Raw genomic sequence first — 22,413 nt, forward strand, 5'->3', positions numbered from 1 at the left:
ATATAATTTGTTATAACATAACAATAAAATTCTAGTCTAAGATGGTAACCAGCTAACCTGTTAGTTAGTATGATAGTCATACTCATAATCGGTTTCCACGCGACATCGCACCTGAACACTAAATAGCTTAGCGGCACGTCTTTGTCGTTATCATGGTAATTAGCCACGGCCAGACCAGACCAGACGAAAATCTGAAATTATAAATCCGGGATCAAACCCGGGACCTCCTATTTAAATTCACGGCGCTCGCCGTTGCGCCAGGGACGTCGTCAAATTACAAAGATTAAAGAAATACAATGTTCTTATTAGACCCTTAAGTTTAATACCCTCACACTTCGATTTAATCCAACAAGTGCTTAGGTTTATTGCCGATATATCGCGATTAGTGACCGATCGGCGTTAAGTGGTGTCCGGTCGTGGGGGAAAAACGAATAAATAGATAAAAGCTCCGAGGCCAGCGATACGTCTTCACTAGTGTCAAGTGGAGGTGTTTAGAAACACTACTACTTATTCCTTATTAGAGCAGATTATAGATCATTCAAGCTGAAATCTTAAAGATAAAGGTAGTTTCGTAATGTACACCCGCAGTGCCTACTAAAATATTGTCTTTCTTGCTACTTAGAATAATTGTGATGAACGAAAATTAATTCACTAAATTAATTGTTAATTGATTTAGTTGATAGTTCAACTTTTCCTTGAGCATTGTTGTGATATACACCGCTTGAATGAAATATATAACAAATATTCTAAATAACGAAAATATATTTTATTAATGAAACTGTATTAATTTTATTGTATGACATTATTTTTTTCATTATTGGTTCTTATTAATAATAAATTGTTGTTAACTGGCGCGTATTGTGAGGAGGTTCCTCACTCTGGAGCCCTGATCATCGGTTGCTTGGGCATTCAAAAAAGGGCAAACAAAATATAGTGATGTTATTATTTCTATAATTTTAAAAACATTTAAAAGAATTAAATAAAAAGTGAAAATCAATAAATGATAGATAATAAATTGTAATATTAACCTAGTTAAATGTAATTTTAACTATTAAATTGTAATACTAGCGGACCCGCGCGACTTCGTCCGCGAATGAATCAACTTCAAAAAGTAGTCGTATGTTGTCGCGGACTGTTTTATAGAACTTTAAAGAAACAATTCCGATATACTTAGGTACTACATATTTCCGTCGTTTGGCGTAACGTTTACCGTTCACGCATCGCACGCATCGGATTCTCTCAAAAAGGATATTTTTTGTCGTAGCGTGATGTTAAACAGCCTTAATTGATGCTATTAATAAAAAAAAAATCGAAAACGAAAGAGCATTTTCTGAGATTAGCGCGTTCAACCAAACAAACTCGAAAGCTTGATAATATTTCAACCATGCCTATCTACAAAAACCACGTCAATATAAAACTCTGTTGCGCGGATTTTGAAAGACAAATGCGGAAAAAATAGCGATGCTATCCTTTAGGAGTTGTATGCTTTTCCGGGATAAAAAGAAGCCTATGAGCTATTCCACGATGGTACGCATGCATTCGACCGTTGTCCCTTGTGACGTGCTGTTATCTGTGAAGAGTTATGTCCTTTATCTCCGACAATATTTATCAGATCTTCATTAAAATTAGAGAATGCATGCATACACACTTTTAAATAAAATAAATAATTATTACAATCGATGCTAAATTAACGGAGGTATGAAGTAAAATTGATAAAAAATTTCATCCCATTTCTCGGAGGAAACTTACTGTTAACTATACCAAATTTTATTTGAGTTTGTTTAGTAGTCTTAACTTGATGCCCGGACAGACATACAGAAAGACAGACATACAGACAGACAAAAATTAAATAAAAATCTGTTTTGGACTCTGTATCGATTATAAAGCATCCCCCGGTCAAAATTTTCAAAATATATTAAATGTACAGAAATCTTCCAGTTACAGATTTATTATAACTATAGATTACCATCTGGCAGTCGTCTGTCTTTCTGTCCTGTTTTATTCCGGAAATCTGGAGTTTGGTAAGAAAGTACAAAATTTTCCAAAGTATGTAAGGGACATTAAAAGTTTGAAGCTAGTTTTAATTCGGGATTTTGAAATGCGCTGAAAAAACTAAACGCTTTTATTACCGCCAGTTTAAGCTCACTACGGATTTATTTCAGACAATAATATATTGACCGTTATGCTAGTATATACATTTCAAATTATTTATACAATCATGGGGGAGTGTTCTATGATATTCTTTCTGGAATTCAGCATTTCGTCATATAATAATTAATAAATAATAATTTAATCTCAAAAAGCAGTTGCTCCTATTACGGTCAGTGGAATGGGGTATGTTTATTAACGTTTTTACTGTAGAAACACACGTCTGCGATCACTCAAAATTTGCAGACCCTAAAATATAATTAAAAATACATATTTTAAAATCAATGAAAATATTCATTTAACACATATAAGATATAGAAAAAAATAATTCAATAATCATAGTTAAAAGCAGCATTTATCATCACACTTTGTTTTTCTAATTATATTTTAATCATAAAACTAATTTTACGTTTACTTATACAGCCTTAATTTAAAATTACCAGAGAACTCTTGGCCTGTAGTTGTTTACATTAAAACTAACAACTTTTGTTCTTTTTTGTTGACTCGATAGTTTGTGAAATATTAAAAATTCAATATTATGCATACCTAACTACTACTTGTTATTGACTACTCTGTAATGTAACATCGGCCACAGCGCGCGAACCACGACTCTATCGTCACGATACGTTGCGTCTATGCGACGTTGTGTAATCACATTTATTTAGTCATTGTAATGTCACTTTACAGAAATAACATACTGAATAGATACAAAATTTTGAAAAGTCGTGGAATAAAAGTTTTTAGTTTAAATGATCGGAAGTATAAGGCCGAGTGCGTTCTGGTATTTTTTATTTAACCCCACTGACGTAAAAGTATATTTGAGGGAGGTTCACATACCAAGGTTATCAAGGTATCCCTTTCATATGTCTACTATATATTATGACATATTTAATGACTGTTATTGTCTGAAAGGTTCTGACGAATGAAACAAATAAAATAAATTGAGGTTCTTTAAAGAAATAAAAACAAAAATAGTTCTGAAACATCTCACTACGTCATTGATTGTTAATAGAAAGTTTCTAATACCGCCATTATTTAAAATAAGATTTAAACCACGAAAAAAACAACCGAAAGGCCGAATGAACGCCCATTAAAGATTCTGATGGATGAAATATTATTCATAATACTTAAGCATATAGATTTACACATTTTAACCGTGTGGATATCCCATAGTAATATTTAGGGCTACTCAACTAGCTGGAAGCGTGACACTATGAAAATTTCGTACGTTGCGTGCGCGTCCCACTCTTTGTCAAATTATTCTGTTCCATTGTACGCACACAAACTTAACTTTTTTTGTTTATTAATAAATATATTTTAATCATATTCAGTTTACATCTTTTCAGGACCTGTATAATAGGGAAGAAAAAAACAGGCGTTATCGAAAAACAAATTTTGGGAGATCGTTAATTCCCATTAACGACCTCCCAAAATTTGTTTGCTCATTCGAAAATTGTATTAAAGTCTTAAATAGCCAATAAAATCTGCAGTTATACTTATTCATAATTTTTCATAATCGTTCTTTTGAAGTGCAATAATTTTATTAAAGTTTACATGGGAAATTTTAAAAGTACAAAGTACCAATATTTTGAGTAGACAAAGTCATAAAGACGAAACTTTTCTAATATTACCAAGGATCTTTCGGACAAAAGCCACTATTTATATTTTGTTCACATGAACATTCGTTTTCCGGGTCGCAGGCCATAAGCCTAATTCGATTATATCGGATACTAGCGGGAATGTTTAGCATAAAATGAAGAGGTGTATTTACATGTTTGCTTGCTATTTAGTCGGAATAGTCTAATGTAATCAGAGCTAATGAATTCTCCCCTAGTTAGCTATCGGTCGTCGGATATGCGAAAGTTTGTTTTGAAATAAGCGGATTTGTAAACACTCGCGAGATATTAATATAATTTCGTTTTAAATCGACTTCTAAATAGTAGAGTGCATTAGGTATCTGAAAACCAAAGGAAAAGAATGGCCTAAAAGGTAACTTTTGCTTGCACAAACATACATTTTTAGTAGATGAACCGATTTGATTTTTTTGGAGTTTTAATACGAATTCAAATTCAAATTTAAAATTCACTTTTGAATCGTCAAGTATGTCTATTAGTAGTGACTCTACCGCCAGTTCGAAAAGCAGATTCTACCGAGAAGAGCCGGCAACAAACTCAGTAATTGCTCTTTTCCAACATCAACATTTACAATCATTTTTCTATCTCGCGCGAGATGAGAGGGAAGCTGGCTGCTTCGAATCTACCTTGTCATTAAGAAATTCATGAAATGTATAGTAACCTCGCTGTATTAGATGTTTTTTTACACATTCTTTAAATGTAGGCATTGGTAGGGCCAGAGTTACCTTAAATCATGTTGTAAAATCGTATACTCAACCCCACAACAGAGTTTCGCAGACGATATGCAGATATTACTAATGTATGTCCGTTTCTAGTAAGTCGATTGTTAACATCAGTTTTTTGTATATAAAGAGTAATATTTTGTCTCACAGACTAAGTATTATACGAGTTTAGGTCTTTGCGTCCTGTTTAGGTAAATTGGGTGAAGATCTGGAAGATGTTCGGAAACGAGTCAACGATCGAACGAAAATATACTGCCTCAAGCTCAACTGGTAGAGTCACTACAAACAGACATACTTGACGTTTCAAAAGTGCTTATAAAGTAGGCCTACTTGAAATAAATGAATTTTGAATGTTGAAGGCACTTCAAATTAGTGCATAAGCTAGTTGTATTTTTTGTTTTTAATAGTTGCATAATAACTGATATAAAAACTTACGAAAGCAAAATGCAATAATGATGTCACGACACTTAAGAGAACGTAGATAGTTCAGGTAATTAGCTCTGTAAAATTTAACTTATAATAATTTTTTCCCGGAAATCTAAAAAATTGTTATAGGTTCAATTTACAGATATTGAAAATATTTTGAAAACGTTTCTATAGGGCACTATAAAATTGGTGCTGAAGCTAAAACATTTTTTTTATTCTTTATTTTTATTCACGCAATTCAGTACAGTTTTTTTATTTTTTTTATTTATACTCTTTGTGCACACTACATGTTAAAAAAACAAGAAGATTAAAAAAAAACCTAGACGAAAGCAGTATACAAAAGGCGGCCTTATCGCTTAGAAGCGATCTCTGCCAGAGAATCTTAGGATAAGGAAAAAGTCAACAGTTCGTTCGTTTGGGAGAGAGGGTTAAAGTTATTGACGATTTTATAATATTTTATAACAAAACGTGGCTTAAATTTATAGAATATTATTAATAAAAAACTTGTCTCCGTCGTTAAAGTTGGAAGTTGTTTCAAACATATTATATACTTTAACGACAGAAACAGGTTTTTTATTAATACTATTCTATAAGCGAGGGGCAGTTGTAGGCAGAGCATCCCTGTCTGCAATCAGCGCACTGCGTGCCCTCTTCGCTAATGCGGTTAACCGTATTTGCCTATTTGTCTGCACGTCTGTTGTAGGTACAGTAGGTACATATCTATGTGTCCGGTATGCTTATCTACATTCCCTCATACTGTTTACTTCTAAGGCACATAAATACATATTGTGCAAAGAACATTGCAGGTAACCATGCGTACTTGAAGACTAAATGAGATATTTCTTTACTGTTATTAAAGAACCTCCTTGTTCACCTAAAAGATCAACTATAGTAGTTCTGGGTTCAATTCCTGGGTTTGGAAATTGTTAAGCATTTATTTTTGCGATAAGGAATTTCCTGTAACAGCCCTAATGAGTTTTAGAAATAGCGTTGTCATCGTTGTCATACATTTATCCTCCCTCAGAGCCTCAGAGTTATTTTTTATCGCTGATATGTGATAACAATCGCTAAGCCCACCACCCCACGTTGGAGCAGCGTGGTGGAAAATTCTATCCCTCCCTAATTCTTTCCTTAATTCTCTCCGCTCCGTATTATAACTCGTACCTAGTGGAGTAGTGGGCAGTGACCCTGCTGTCTAAGGCCGTTTCCCACAACTGTAAACTGTTGTGAACATTAATGTTTTTCAGGTACATGGTGTTTATCTACATATTATAAGTATTTATGTTCCTATATTATTCCTAAACATTCATCAGTTGTCTTAGTAGGTACCCCTAACAGAAGCTACCCTTACTTTGGGGCTAGATGGCGAAGTTTGTATTGTGGTAATTTATTTATTTATATGTGACCTGTGTCCTGTTGCGTGGTATCTACATATTTCCTTGTAAATTGCACTGTTTACTTTTGAGGCACATAAGTACCTAACACTTTTGTAGCGTACGTAGATATTTGAACAGTAAATGAGATTTCCAGCTCTGACTTGAATATTTTATGCGTACCGTAACCTAGCTGATGGATTAAAATATATATTGTTTGGATTAATACTACTATAGCTATTTGTAGTATGGGTAAAACTTACAAATAAACGCAGCATAGCGTTGGAAGTCGGAACAGTTATTAAGTCACACTTAAACTTGCAGCTGCATTCAAATATTCCGCCAAATTTTAATTAGCAACAACGTTCAAATATCAGAAAGCTGTACACCACGCAACGACTCCGACATTGCACCACGTTAATATAAGGTCATAGTCAATGCCATAGAAATAAACTTCGCATAACGTCTGAATAGTTATGCAGTGTTCTTGCTCAACCAGAAATGTCACCCCTTGCTATAATAATTCCGATAGGAGATTGTTCATTGTGGGTAAAGTAAGCTCATATATTAATGATGATAATCATATATTTGTGTCCCACAGCCGGTGGCGTGTACTTACTTCATACAGGCACAGAAGCACTGCCTACCCTTACATTTTATATATCTCGCATAAGAGGAGGATTTTTCCAACTTATGTCATCTTCCTGCTTTATGCGTACCCATATCAAAAACTCTGTAAATGCCACTGCGGTAAAAACTGGACACAGACTCAGGCTCCGAATTTCAGACTGATGCTGAGAAGAACAATTTACTAACAATTTTCGGGAACTATTTTTAGCTTTACTATGAAATCGAACTCCTGACCTCGTTATCTGTATTTATGAATCAGTTTACGTTTATAGTGTTAACAACCTTAAATCTATATATACAGTCAAAATCTGCAATAACGACATTGAAGGGACTACTCACATTTAGTCGTAAAAACCGATAGTTGTAACAAGCGGTGACAGGTATTAATAGGAAAGATAATACATGTAGGTATGCAATACGCGATTTTTCTTTGATATTGATTTGTTTTCTTTTTTGCGACATGTTAACATTTTCACAGTTAACTCAACAATATGTTTTGGTGCGTCTTGTGTAAAGATAAGTAACCAACTGACTTAAGAGATGACGAGGCGGGCCTTGAGGCTACGGCATGCATGTGCTTTGTTTCTAAGAATTATAAAACACCCTAAACTTTGTTTACTTTTACGATAATAGCCATTGACCATTATACTGTGCCAGATGTGGATACTGTTACCTATTCAAATTGTTTACAATCCAGCTGAACCGGTCGTTCTATAGATATAATTTTCCGAAAACATTAACCAATTGTGGTCGATTAATGCGGTATGTCGTATTAAACAATGTCGTAAAAACCAATGTTTTCCGATAAGGCGGTCATATAGCATTCGGCCAGGATTTTGGTCAATTTAAACAGTATGTTGTTCTAAACGATGTCGCCATAAACGGTTTTGACTGTATGTATATACAAAGGTGACTGACTGACTGACTGACTGACTGACTGACTGACTGACTGACCTATCAGCGCACAGCTCTAACCACTTGTCGGATCGGGTTGAAATTATGCACACATGTAGTTATTACAACGTAGGCATACGCTAAGAAAGGATTTTTTGGAAATAAACCAACCTTAAGAGGGTTAAATGGGGGATGAAAGTTTGTATAAAATCCTTCATTTATCAATTTATTTTTCAATTTGATTTTAGGTTTTCGATTAAAAATAAATAAATACGCGTTTTACAAATTTTAAAAATTCCAACTCCAAAGGTATCAAATAGGGGATGAAAACTGTTATGAAAGTTTCTGATTTTTTAAGTAATTTACGTTCATATTTTTCTATTAGCAGCAAGACTTTTTTTAAAACTTTGTAGTTGAAATTTACCAAATCAAAAATTGGTAGTCTTCCAACGTAGACTCAATTGATAAACGAGTGATATAACCTACGATACTATTCAGATATATATATTTTACCGAATTGAATTATTATTCATTATAAAAATACAGACAACGACGCGCTTCGAACTCTTAAACAAAAGACCATGTCGCTCAAGCTATGTCAGTTTTCATTCCTGTCGTCACTTGATGTTACCAAGAATAATATAATTAATAATATTTAACTTTTATTTATAGGTGTGGTTTCAAAACCGACGTGCCAAGTGTCGAAAACATGAGAGCCAAATGCATAAAGGTAAGAAAACACCTAAGGCAGGATTCACACATCGTATTTTTAGATGCATATCACACAATCATAAGGTAGGTTCAATCAATAATGTTCTTCATCAGGCAATTTTATTGACATACTACATAATTACAACTAGCTGCACTCCGCGGTGTTACCCGCTGCGAATAAGTCGTTTGGTTGAATTGTAAAGACGTAATTATAAACGTAATTACGTATTTGGTGTAAAAAATATATTTTTTCTCTAAACTACCTTTGGGAATTTTATATGTTTCCAGGATAGAAAGAAGCCTATGTCGCTCTGCGTCTATTCAACTAAATCTTTGCCAAAAAACGTTGGTGTGGTTGATAGGGCGTTAAGGAAGGGCACACAAATAATCACACTTTCGCTTTTATAATATTAGTAATGATAAGCATGTTTCAAACGAGTTGCAATCGCAGGCAGTAAACATTGCATAACATTTTAGACGCATATAAAGTACGTCGTGTGAATACGCCGCAATAGTAATCCCCAGCTATTGTTTGTTTTTTTTGAAGTGAAACTTCTTTATCGGGGTTGGAAAAAAATTTAGTGTAACATTTTTCAGTTACGCGCCACATTTTTTCGTTACGCGCCGTCTTTTTCTTGTCCCAACCACGGATGATTCGAGTTTATTCGAACTTCAAATGCATTGCAAAATTTAAACGGCTGAAGACGTAAGCATATATCATAATACTAATGATGTTATTAACATTGTAACTTCATCGATAGATTTTTCTGTTCTTTCTCCTGACTTATGTATGGCTCAATGCCAAATGGAAAATAGGATGAATATTTTGATTGTTGCACTTTATATATCTCCAAATCAGAAGTTGAACGATATTGTTAATGTTTTTCTTTTTTTCTTCCTCCTCCGTCATCGTGCCTTTTTACTCGGTTGCAATAATGATAAAAAACCGATCTGCGTCAGAAAAATCTTTGAAGCTAGTTGAATTTTTGAAAGATTATTTGAATTTTATATATTATTAAAAAAAAGTCCTCAAACATTAACAACAAGATCCGGCACTAAAATTGCTGGAGTTTTTATGGAATGTAAACAATATTTGACGGCTGACTGGCGCAGTGGGCAGCGACCCTGCTTTCTGAGTCCAAGGCCGTGGGTTCAATTCCCACAACGGGAAAATGTTTGTGTGATAAACATAAGTGTTTTTCAGTGTCTGGGTGTTCATATGTATATTATAAGTATTTTATTTATATTACCTATTCATAAAAATATTCTTCAGTCATCTTAGTACGCATAACACAAGCTTACTTTAGGGCTAGATGGCGATGTGTGTATTGTCGTAGTATATTTATTTATTTATATTTATATTTCATATTTCAGTTACCATAAGCCATAATAATAATATTACAATTAAATTAAAGCTGTAATAATCTTAGTAGTAATAAAGTAAAATAACATTTATTGTATTATTTGTATTCATGTCCATGATAATAAAAGCCTTTTGTTAAACTTTATCTAATTTAACTTTATTTAACCAGTTTCTGTAAAGTTGCAGTAAATCATTTTTCGAAAAATAAGGTCTTTAAGAAGTTTCACTTTTTACATAATTTTTTGTTAAATAGAATTATTGAGAGTAGAAAATTGATGGTTAGATCAGCACTTGTCATTTGTCAATATAACCTTGTCATTGAATATTATAGAATGTCGCAATCGTCAGAAATTTATTAATAATTATCATTACAATAAATAAACAAGTATATATGGATAGATTTTCTACAAACTTTGCAATAATTTTTTTTTTTTTAAACTGCTGAATTTTTATTCACTTTGCTTTTCACGATTGATCCGTTTACGATATTTGTCACTAGCTGGCGTATAAGTCAAGAAGCGTGGAGTATATTTACTATATGGCATATACTTACGACCAATCCAAATTATTATTTTTAATTAGCAGAAACTACAGACGTCTGACGTAAGCGTCACTTCCGTCAGAAAAAATTATAATTCACACCATAGTCGCGCCTAAAGAAGTTTTACTTCAAAAACCTATCTATTATTTGTAAGTGCCTATTTTTTTCCAACGTGCCAATTATATTTACCGCAAGCAAGCGAAAGATCACCTATGAGATGGACGGACCAAATAAAGGCAGAAATTTAGGCCACTCTATATGAATGCACAAGAACAGTAGCCATTAGGGAGTAGTGGAAACGAATTGAGCTAGCCGCAACACCCAGATGACGACCAAGACCAGTCTGACAGCGACTAAAATGAGTTATTTACCACGGCCTTTTTCGAAATACAAAATGAAACGCCGTATGAGTAATAACTGCTATATTTACCGCGGTCTTTTTCGAAATACAAAATGTAACGCCGGAAATAAATGGTAATAATATAAAACAAAGGGTAGGTACAGTTAGGTAGGTAGACACGACAACACCAAAATGTAGTTAACGCTGGTAATGATAGATATAATGGAAACAAATGTTCGAATCACGTATTATGCTAAATAAATTCCCCGCTTAATGTAGTCGAAAAGTAGAAATTGCAAATGATTCTGGCAAACTACTACCCCCGAGTTGGCATCGCTCGCTGCGCACAATAACATTTATTCGGGTGGAAATTTACACTGCCCTAAGTACTGCATGTTTAACTTTTTAATTTATCGTGCGATATAATGACGCTTTTAGATAGATGGGTAAATTTTATTGCACACGTGTTCGTTACAAAATACCATATTATTAGGTATTTAGAGTACAGTACTTTTAGTAATTGGCTACATCATCTATAGACATATAGTGTTCATGGTCGAGCGTATCACTACTATACGGGAGCTATGGTGATACGCTCGACCGTAACAATAGAATGATCTTCCTCTGAGCGCGTGATTGTGCTCGGGGACCGAGGTCCGAACATTCATTTTTGGAAGTTGTATATATAGGCATTCTTCGTGAACACTTCGCTAGCGCGATGCAGGATTTTTGTAGCGCCATCTAGTTCTGTAATGTGGAGACCGCTACAAATGCAAGATTTTCTACCTACGTTCACATAATCGATCGTGTGAAAGTTAACTAAGATTTGTTTGGTATGGAAGGAGCGCTATCTAGTTACAATACTACCAAATCGAATATCTGCTTTTAGGTAGGTTTTTCCTCAGGTAGTTTTGGACCAAACAACGCAATTTTTTTTAAATTGTGCTAAAACCAGCGAACGTTAAAAAAACCATTTATGACAGCGAGAATAATATACAATCGATGCATTTCTGCTTGCTTGCTTGATAGTAAGCATCCGGCTCCGCTTTCGTCTCTAAGATTTAAAAAATTATTGGTAATATCATAAGGTAGTAGAGTCGTTACAAAATCTATAAGCGTGTCTAACAAGGCGACTTGACTATTATAACGCTTAATATTTGTATGTATTTATGTTTAATACATACAAAAATTAAGCGTAATATTAGTAATAATTAATAAATAATTTATTGCACACCAAAAACCTGTTATTATCAGAGATAGGTACAAAAAGGCTTTCTTATTTTTAAAGAGCGACAGAGTCTCTTCCAGACAACCAGTGGTGTAGTATTATTGTTGACCAGAGTATGCATAAAGCAGGAAGGTGGTATAAAATAAAAAAAACCTCCTAATAAACGAGTTTAAAAAATTAAAGGTTAGGCAGTGCATTTGTGCATGTATAAAGCGCACGCCACTGCTATAGCCCATGCTAACGCAAGTGTGGCTATCAAATTATGCATTCTCAATCATTCCGTCTAACTTGATTACAGTTCCCGCTGGCGCGCCGGTCGGACTCTAACAGTTTTTTAATTCGACCATAACTCACACGGATGAATAATTAAAACGGGCCGGCGGGAATCGCGCGAATCGGTAAAAAACGTGCAAGCGATACACGGAAAGCGATAAATTTAGGGAATGGACCAACGCACTTAGCGATTGAGTGATCCTGCTTGCTAGTGTATCGGCTCTCTCCGATAATATAAGCCATAAAATAAGTGCTTATTGGTCAATATTGCTTCGCTTCGGATCGATATGAGAATTTCTTTTACAAACGTTTCGCTTGGTTGGGAAACACATCATTATTTTTTTTTTATTCCACTACAAGGTGGATGACTACCTATGATGACCTATGGCTCTGAAACATGGTCGTTAACTATGGGCCTCATAAGAAGGCTTAGAGTCACTCTGCGGGCGATGGAGAGAGCTATGCTCGGAGTATCTCTATGCGATCGAATCAGAAATGTGGAGATTCGTAGAAGAACCAAAGTTACCGACATAGCTCAACGAGTCGCGAAGCTTAAGTGGCAATGGGCCGGGCACATAGTTCGGAGAAAGGATGGACGTTGGGGTCCCAAGGTGCTGGAATGGCAGCCCCGTACTGGTAAGCGCAGCGTTGGTCGACCCCCAACGAGGTGGACAGACGACATTAAGCGCGTCGCAGGTAGCCGTTGGATCCAAGCGGCTCAGAATCGTGGACATTGGAACTCCCTACAAAAGACCTATGTCCAGCAGTGGACGTCTATCGGTTGATGTGATGATGATGATGATGACAAGGTAGCTTTTGACTGCATTCTCACCTTTTAGGAGATATGACAGTTATAATAAAGCCATACTCCGAATCGGTTTCTACGCGACATCGTACCGGAATGCTAAATCGCGTAGGGTAGTAACTAGCTACGTCCGAAGCCTCCCAACAGACAAAGTTATTAAACCATTACTTGCCAACTAACTACCATGGGTCTCCTCTCAGAATGCAAAGGGTTTAGGCGGAGTTTCACCACGCTAGCAAAGTGCGGACTTGAAGACTTCATACGCCCTTGACAACATTAAAGACAAACTCTCAGACATGCAGGTTTCCCCACGATGTTTTCCTTCACCGTTGAAGCAAATCATATTTGATTAATTAAAAACGTATATAGTTAAAGTCAAATATTTTTTAATTAAAATAGGCATATAGATGGCACTTTTGATGCGTACATTAAATATGACATATGAGTTGATGGCAATAACTAAATTTGTCAACTTAAAACTAAAGCTACGAGGGTTCCAAAAGCGCCCTGGTCTAAGGAGAAGCGCAATACAAACTTAGCCGGTTGTTTTTTTTTGTTATCACATTGTCATTTAAAACTATTAAGGAAGCAACCTGGTTAGAGCAATAATTTACACCCAAGCATTTTTATCGTTAATTTGCGTCTATCTACCTAGCAAGGCTCCAACATAACCTACGTTTTCTAGTGGGAACTAAAGTACTCAACGTACTTTCCCTTCGGTGACTCGACGAATCTCCATCATAAGTAGGACTGCAATAATATCCTCATATTCTAAGTGATGAAGCAGTCTACGACGTTAACGGACTAACCTGTTATGGCAGTTATATTAGAAACCCTTAGCGCTAATCAATCAATCAAATCTTTATTCATAGTTTCTATGCGGCATCGTATCAATACACTACATCGCTTAGCGGCATGTTTTTCGGTAGGGTGGTAATTAAACACAACCGAAGCCTCCCACCAGAACAGAAAATAAATAAGCAATTATAAATTTTCTTGATTCTATTTAGAGATAATATATTGCGGAATAGAACAAAGTATCCCCTCTCACTGTTTTAAGATGTAGGTTTGCAGGCACTGAGAGATTTACTTCGAAGAAAACGAGACTAAATATGTATGAAATGTTACTCAAATGACTGTGCGTACCTTTTTTCTACTATCGCGCCTACTTAACGACTATATTTTTTCTTACTTTTTACAAGTCTAACTGACCTAACAATCACACAGTATTAATATATACTTCACTTACAATTATGCAATTTAAGAGATTTTAACAATTTTAAATCACAGTTTTCAGTAAAAAGTAATGAAAAGATGCAAATGTTTGGACGGCTTACTCTCGGAACACAATTCTGAAATACCAAATAACTTCAATAAACCAACTAATATAATCTGCTACGCCGTAGCGTTGACGTAGCCTGTTTATCGGGCTACGTTACCAGCATATAATTAGTCTTAGAGCTACATGGTTGATAAAAAATTAAATATATTTGAAGGGTTTAAATTAATATTAAATACTAACTAGCGAATTTCTCTGAACTATTACAGCTTTAAAAAAACTCCCGCAAGCGTTTGTTTGCAAGCAGCCTCTATGCAATATATAGTCGATATCAGTATAACTCGTGCGACGTACATAAGTAACGAAGGTTGGTTGGTTTGATTTCGCGGGAATAGTTCTAGGGTAAGCATCCTCGAACTGTTTGTTCCTATATATATCAAAAAGTATCCTTCCTATGTTCGTCCACGATGCAAGCTTATCCATGCCAAATTTCATCTTTTAGATTCTATTATTTTTTAGGTCCGTGCAGAGCAGCTGCCAAACATTACTTAACAAATAAACAAACTGATACCGTCGCATTTATAAAAATATTATACATGTCATTTTTGGCTTAACTTTGGCCTATTTATTTCCTATTTTATATTCCTAGTCTTGTCTTAAACTAATCCCAAAGAATGTAACGTTATCATAACGAATTACCCACTGTAACCAATTTGCGGCGAGTGCTGTCCCCGCTCATAAGAGCTCGTCAACAAACCTAAGGTGACGGCTGCAGGGATTCTCCCAAATCCCACTTTCCCGAGATTGCGAGAGCCCCGAAGAACCGCTAAACAGAGCGTAAAGCGGAAAAAAGCTGCTCTCCAGAATCGAATAAAATGATTCCCCGCGGGAGCCATTCGGACGCAATCCCGCCGTCCCCTGCTAAATGTCTTATTAACTTATGGCCCCCCCGCACCTCACCCCGCTGCCTAACACGAGAACAATCATGTAAAGTGAAATGAAACGGTTATTTGTTATGTTTTGCCCCTTTAGGAAGCGTTGAGGTTACAAATGCTATTATTGATTCATATTCACGCAATTGCTTGCGGTTTTGTGTTATTTTGCGAGTATCTTATCGATCTGTATCAGTAAAATGACTTGCACTATTAATTGCTACGATGTGCACTTTGAGTGCAATGCGCTTGAGTAAAATTGCATGATGTGAAGTTTTTGTACCCACTTTTATTAAGACATTCATTTTGTTCATCATATACCATTACATTATATACCGTTACAGTATCTACCTATTCTTTGTCATGACTAAGAAATAATCAAGAAGAAGTCCTATGAAAATACAGGCATGACTATATGAAATGTTTGAAGCAATCATACATGTCTCATAAAAGTCGTTAGTTGTATGTCATGTTTGTAAACACGAACTGAGGCTTTACGATAAACTGTAAAAGTTGTCACAGATCATTTTGTAAAAGTAATTGACACATTTAAAAAAGGTTAAGGTATACACGCAGGTGGCACACCAGGAAGAGCTTTTTACCTAAAATTTACCGCAATGAAATGATATGCCGTTCCCATACGGTCGCTCACTTGCTATACTTTTTTGTTGGATCCCAAACAAGCGTGAAGAAGCTTCGCTTCATTTCATAGACGGACGTTTTTTAATGTTTGTGTTAAACAAAGCAATAAAAACAAAATAAAAGGTAATATTTTTAGTTACCTAAGAAACAAATCATATAACGTCGGCACAGAATCTTCATAAAATTAAGAATTCATTTTTAACGAAGAGATAAATCTTGGACGAGCGGCACCCGTTATAAAAACAATAAAAGCAGCCGTAAAATTCAAAAAGGAAAAAATACTTCGACGCCTAATTGTTCCCCTGTTCATGAAATTGTAAAGTTATTCGCGCACTGCGAGGGTGGCGATGTTTTATTACGCAGAAACCGCTGTAAAGATGTTCCAAACGCTTTAAAATAAGCGAGAGCGAGGATGCCCCTGCGCGAACTCACCTTATAATCTGATTAAATTAAACAACTCAGAGTTAATCAAATAAATGCACGGCGGTCGCAGCAGGGTGAAGGGCGAGTAGGAGGCCGCCGTCGGACGGGCTCCCGGTCGTATTTATGTCGGCACTTCTCGAAAGTAATTCAGTGTCAAATATGGAAATAACTCATACGCGTGGGGAGCATCCATTTTGATAATGTCGACGGGCGACCGGGGCTTTGATTTACACATTCGCTTCGGTCCAACCCAGCTGCACACATACGTGGTTTTGCATTATTGGCGACTCTACGTACGTAGTTCAACATTTATTATTATTATTACGTATGTAGATTATCACCTCTTTTGCTGTATCAACTTTAACTTGAAAAATTGCAAATGTACGTATGTATGTACGTACGCAAATGTATGTATTCCAACCCATAACAATCAGACAATAGATATACGTAATTAAAGATTTTAAACTAAGATTTTCGTGGTTAATCAACATTTCTTAAGCATAGATCAACGGGTACATAGCACGATAATATTTTGAATTTGTCGATATTTCGACCCAGTTGCATGGATCGTAGTCACGACGGGACAAATTCAAAATATTATCGTGGTATGTACCCGTTGATCTATGCTTAAGAAATAGATATACGTAATTTAATACAATATACTTAGTATATAAATAGAATATACTTATTATATATTGTATACAAATATTTAAATTATTTCTCTCATTGTGCTTGTTGCGTTTAATACCATTAGTGTATAGAAGATTATCCCTACTATTACAAGGTCACGGTTAGCAGTGCCGGTTTATAGTATCGTCATAATATGTGTAATCAGTGTACGTATACGTATAATTCGTTTTTTGTATAGTCATTGAGAGAACCGGCGCTCAAAGACACCTGATGGGTATCCATTACACATACATCGTAGGTAATCGTTCCTATAATTACAGTTACCTTGTTATCGTTTACGTATATGTAGAGTGTCAGTGCCTACCTACATATTTCGCCTTATTACTTACTTAAGTTGATGTTACCACTTACTAGTAGGTATATAACATGAAATTTGATTGAAGTCGAGCTTGGTCACTTTTTTGTTATCGGACATGACAAAATAAGTGCTTATTATTTTATATTCAAAAACGCCAAGTTGTTTAGATTAAAAAACCTTAAAATATTTAGTGCAAATGTATTATAATACAATACTATGATGAAAGGATATGGCGTTTTATTAATACGTCCAGAAAATTTGAGTTAACAGTAGCACAGTTAGGTAACTTTGCTTAAAGAAAAATGTTAAATATCGATGTAGAAAAGGTATGCCGGCAGTAATATTGTAGAAATATTCCAATGAAATCTGATGGTCACAAGAAAAATCTAGTTTTAACTAACGGTAAGTTTGTAAAGACGGTTGGTATATGGTTGAGCCCTGAGGTGAACGGAAAATTAAATTATTAAACCTTTTAGAAAACGCCCACCTTAAGTCGGGTAGATCCGCGTTAATTTATTAATTGCGCACTTCGCCCGGAGTGGGCTATAAACAACGAATCTCACTTAATTTACGAGCAAATTATGCTTTACTTAAATATCAATTTAATTAAGTGGAGTTCGGGAACGGATCTGTGCGGATTTGCCTCGAGTCGGCGGTCTCGTTTGTCTCTGCCAATCGAGGCGGATCAATGCAGTGTCACGGTTCGCATTGCTTGTTGAGTTACTCGATTAATACTGTCTCAGTAACATTTCAACTTAATTATTACTGCATTCTCAACATTAAACATAAAGTAAGTGCTCATCGCTACAGGCACGGAGTGACTTAAAAATATTAATTTACATTTACTTAAAACTTCGTAGGGTTCAATTTTTTCTACCGGAAAATAATGAAATAAATGCTTTTAAAGTGGACCTCCAGCGGGATATATATTTATAATTATTTGAGCTAAAAATTCGCAAACAATTTCTTTTTCTATCAAATGGTGTGATCATGAACGAAGTAACACTTATATTTTTAATTTTTTCCAAACTTTTTTTTGCGAACATTGCAATCAAATTTTTTCGCAACAGAACAGAACGCAGCAGCCCAATTCTGTATGCCACCAAATAACCTGTTACATACATATTTTGTTTTTTGAAACCTAAGTTTCAAAACACAAAATATGTAATATGTTTCTAAATTGTGTTTATTTCAACTCGGTTGGCAGACACAATTACCTAATAGGTAATAATGTTTGGGCGTTATTTGATGGCAACTTTTAACAGTAAATAGCTAGATTTGCTGTCAATTGAGATACAGAATCCACTTCCAGTTTACAGAGTACACTTAAAAACTAATAACTCGCGAAAACATGTTCGGTTCGCGAAAGAATTCAAGGCGAATGCTCCCGTTGATGATGGTCCTTTTAAATAGATGGCCAGTTATTTCTACCTACCAATTAATTCACTATCAGGTCTCCTGGTAGGCGGAGGAGGCACACCATTGGAGCCCTGTCGCGTGGCGCCATATGTGGCAGTTCCGCGTTTGGCTAACTCAACGCCTCGGCCGCCGCCACCACCGCTGTCACTCGCACCACACCCGCCGGCTACGGCCTTCGCGCCCTTTGACTCTGCATTGCTGTCCGCTGCGGCTCATCAGGTTAGTGGCGATCCTATATCAGTAGGGCATATAATATTAGTTCGAAAACAAAACTTCAGTAGCGAGAGACTGAGATGGATACAGGGTAACAACTAACAAGTATATGCTACTTTATCGGGACGCAGTTTTGTTCCACCAAGTTTCAAATCAAAACAGCTTTAACTTCTCTTCGGCTTTAAAAATAAAAGAGAAAAATGAAAAAATATGCCAAAATAATAGGGAAAGATTTGTTACTTCGGATAACTGAGAAGTAGAAAGCTATTAATTTTTATTTCACACAATTACAAAACAGCTTTTCACTATTCAATGAAAGTTTAGGAATAACAGTTCTGCCACCTAGGTACTTTAAATACATACGGACATAAATTAGTGATATCAGCAGATCGTCTTAGAAAAGTGCAGAAAACCTTTGTAGGGCTAAGCGTATGCTTTTACAACATGATACCGAAGGTAATCTTAGATTTATCTATACATAACACTTTAATACATAGTTATTACATAAGTTTAATGTATAAAAAATACATTTAATACATCCGGATTCTTGAGTTTCTTGCCGGCTTCTTCTCGGTAAAAACTTCCTTCCGAACTGGTGGCATAGTCACTACAAGTGTTCATATATTAGGCCTACTTGAAATAAATAAATATTGAATTTGTAAACTATAGAACTTATGTATATACCGTTTTTTTAAATATCAATAAGTCAAAAACATACAAAGGGCATGGACAAAATTGGCTGAAAGCTGTACAAATATGTATGTAGATGACAAAATCTAGTTTTTTAAACTTCAATCATTTAAATCCGCAGCTTTAACCCATAGGCAAAAATGTATACTATAATGACACAATCCCAAAATGATCTACATTTTGGGATTGTTTCATACAGTTTTGGTCCATTTTCTTTCATAAATTCACACCTTTATGCAGTGGCGTGCATAGAGGGTACGCAGAGGGTATGTAGATGATGTAAAATGAAAAAAATCTCCAGTTATAAAAAACTTAAGGATAGCCGTTCTAAGAGTTATAAAAAGCCTACCCTTAAGTATTTATAACTCGTACTCGTATTTTCTTCATTTTATATCATCGACATACCCTGTGCATACCCTCTATGCACGCCACTGCGTATATGCCAAATGATTTTATATTTATACTATGATGCAGTATGCCACTGCAGCCGCAGCAGCCGCGGCCGCTCTGTGCCCACCATACGCAGGATTGGCAGCGTTGGCGGCGCGATGTCGATCCTCCTCCATCGCGGACCTGCGGCTAAAAGCGCGGCGACACGCAGCAGCGTTAGCGGCCGCACGCGGTCACACGCCGCCTCCGGCTGCCGCTACTGCGCCCTCGCCCGCCTCCGCGCCCGCCGACACATAGCCCACACACCGTTCTATGACGATTAGTTCCGAAAAAAAGATTTAAAAAATCGTTTGGTCATAAATACTCGTCTGTTAATTACTTCGTGAGTGTTTAAATATTTCCCTTTGAATTTATCCATTGGCGAGTAGGAGCTGGTTGTATTTAATTCACAAAAAAAAAGTTTTTTTGTCATATCACAATCAAGTAAGTTAGGCGAGATTTAAGCCATTTTTTGATTAGTTCTGGTAAAAGTTGCAATGTTATTGTAATGAAGTCTACTCGCCAATAGATTTACGAAAGAATAAAGTGTGCCGAAATAGTTGGACTTGCATTTGAAACAAAAATTTCGACCAATGAGTATTATTAGTACGGAAAATTTGTAAATGAATTAACTGTGATAGTGATTGAGTATTCGAGAATAGAGGCGATGATCTCATGAATATAATTTTAAAATTATCTAAACTATTTGGATTTTAAGCTTCTTGTCATAATAATTAATTTACTTACAGGTTTAAGGGTTGTAAATACGAAAGTTAAATATATACCTAATGGTAAGATTCATTATAATAAAATAAAAATTGCTGCTCTGTTTATAGCTGTATACTATTAATATGGATTATACAATTAGACAAAAGCGAGTTTGTTTATTTTTTATCTGAGTATATAATATGTGGTATGCTAGTTCTCAAAATAATATAGAGGTGTAAAATTAATAATGTAGGTATCCATGAGTCAAGATTGAAATTAATCTCAGATTGATGTTTTGGACTAAAATCCTACTAATATTATAAATGTGAAAGTGTGTTTGTTTATTTGTTTGTATTTCTCACAGCCTAACTAACCTACCTAGACAGAGAGGAACATAATCCACTTTTTATCTCATAAAAGTTCCCTCGGGATTTGTAAAAAGAACTCTGAAAATTCAAAATGGTGTATTGTTTACAGGCGACTAAAACGAGTACAAGATTTTTAGCTTATAAAATCGAGTTGAATGGTTTTTACATATGTACATCAACTATTTTACAACAAATCTGTATTACCTATTTTTTTTTATTTTATAGAAGGAAATGTTGGATTAGCTTGATTATTTATTTTGGGTTCAGAGAATTGCTCATTCAATAAAAACTATGAGCTTGCGTTTTTTCAATTATTTGCAGGAAACAGTAGGGTTGAACCATAAAGAACACTAGGAAATGCAAACTTCATCCTAATATATAAATTCGGACCTGTTCGTCTGTGACTTTTTACGCCTAAACCACTGGAAAGATTTTGATAGGGAAGGAAATGCATCCTGCATCCTATAGGGACTAGATCATATCGTTGAAGGGTTTTTATTAGTCGCGAGTTGAACACTCTACTATTAACTTTGAATGCGATAAATAATTACTTAGATACCTACATTAATTCAAAGTTTTTTTGTTTGTTTTTTATGGTCATCCTTAACTTTAATATTCGTTCCAAAGGATCTTTTTAGATAAGTCATCATAATAAATGAAGAAAACTTCTTCAGTGGGTGTATGATTGCACTCGTTTTTCCAATTTATAAAATCACCCACGTAACATTTTTTTTTCCAGTACCAGTAGGTACTGACATAAATTTTCATGTGATTTCCACGGAAACCGATTTGGAATAACTTCTTTGGATGCTTCTTTGTCTTCCAGCTCTATATTTTTATGAGATGATGTACGCATTTATCTCAAAGTTCGTTATGTAACAGTATAAAATGTAGAGATTTCGCGATATATTAATTTTTTTTATATTACTTGTTGACAAACGCATTGACGCATACCTACATCCAATCGTCAAGGATTGCAATTCGCAAGTGCATTATTTTTTTTATTGAATTGGAAGTGGCCTACAGCAGTGTAGGTTATTTCGAAAAAGAATTCAAATTAAAAATTTCCTTCTTAATATTTTTTGTTTTCAGAGTCATTTCAAAATTATTGGCACATCGAAAAACGAAATCTTTACGAATAGCTTTAATTTTGTAGGCCAATATAATTGAAAGAAAAAAATTAAAACAAAGAAAAAACTAGAGATCTTTCGCCTGCTTTAGTGTTTAAACACAC

General features: G+C 35.2%; 1 protein-coding gene across 1 annotated transcript in view; it reads left to right on the forward strand.

The window, feature by feature from the left end:
- LOC120630707 (short stature homeobox protein 2-like) overlaps positions 1-20,361 on the forward strand; it is a 29,109-nt gene extending 8,748 nt beyond the window's left edge. Inside the window, exons 3-5 of the mRNA XM_039899997.1 lie at positions 8,500-8,557; positions 18,806-18,990; positions 20,149-20,361. Of these exons, the coding sequence (XP_039755931.1) occupies positions 8,500-8,557; positions 18,806-18,990; positions 20,149-20,361 (456 nt within the window). The remainder of the gene's footprint in view (positions 1-8,499; positions 8,558-18,805; positions 18,991-20,148) is intronic.
- Positions 20,362-22,413: the final 2,052 nt, after the last annotated feature.

The sequence above is a fragment of the Pararge aegeria genome, chromosome 2 (assembly GCF_905163445.1).
Source record: "Pararge aegeria chromosome 2, ilParAegt1.1, whole genome shotgun sequence".
Taxonomy (NCBI): domain Eukaryota; kingdom Metazoa; phylum Arthropoda; class Insecta; order Lepidoptera; family Nymphalidae; genus Pararge; species Pararge aegeria.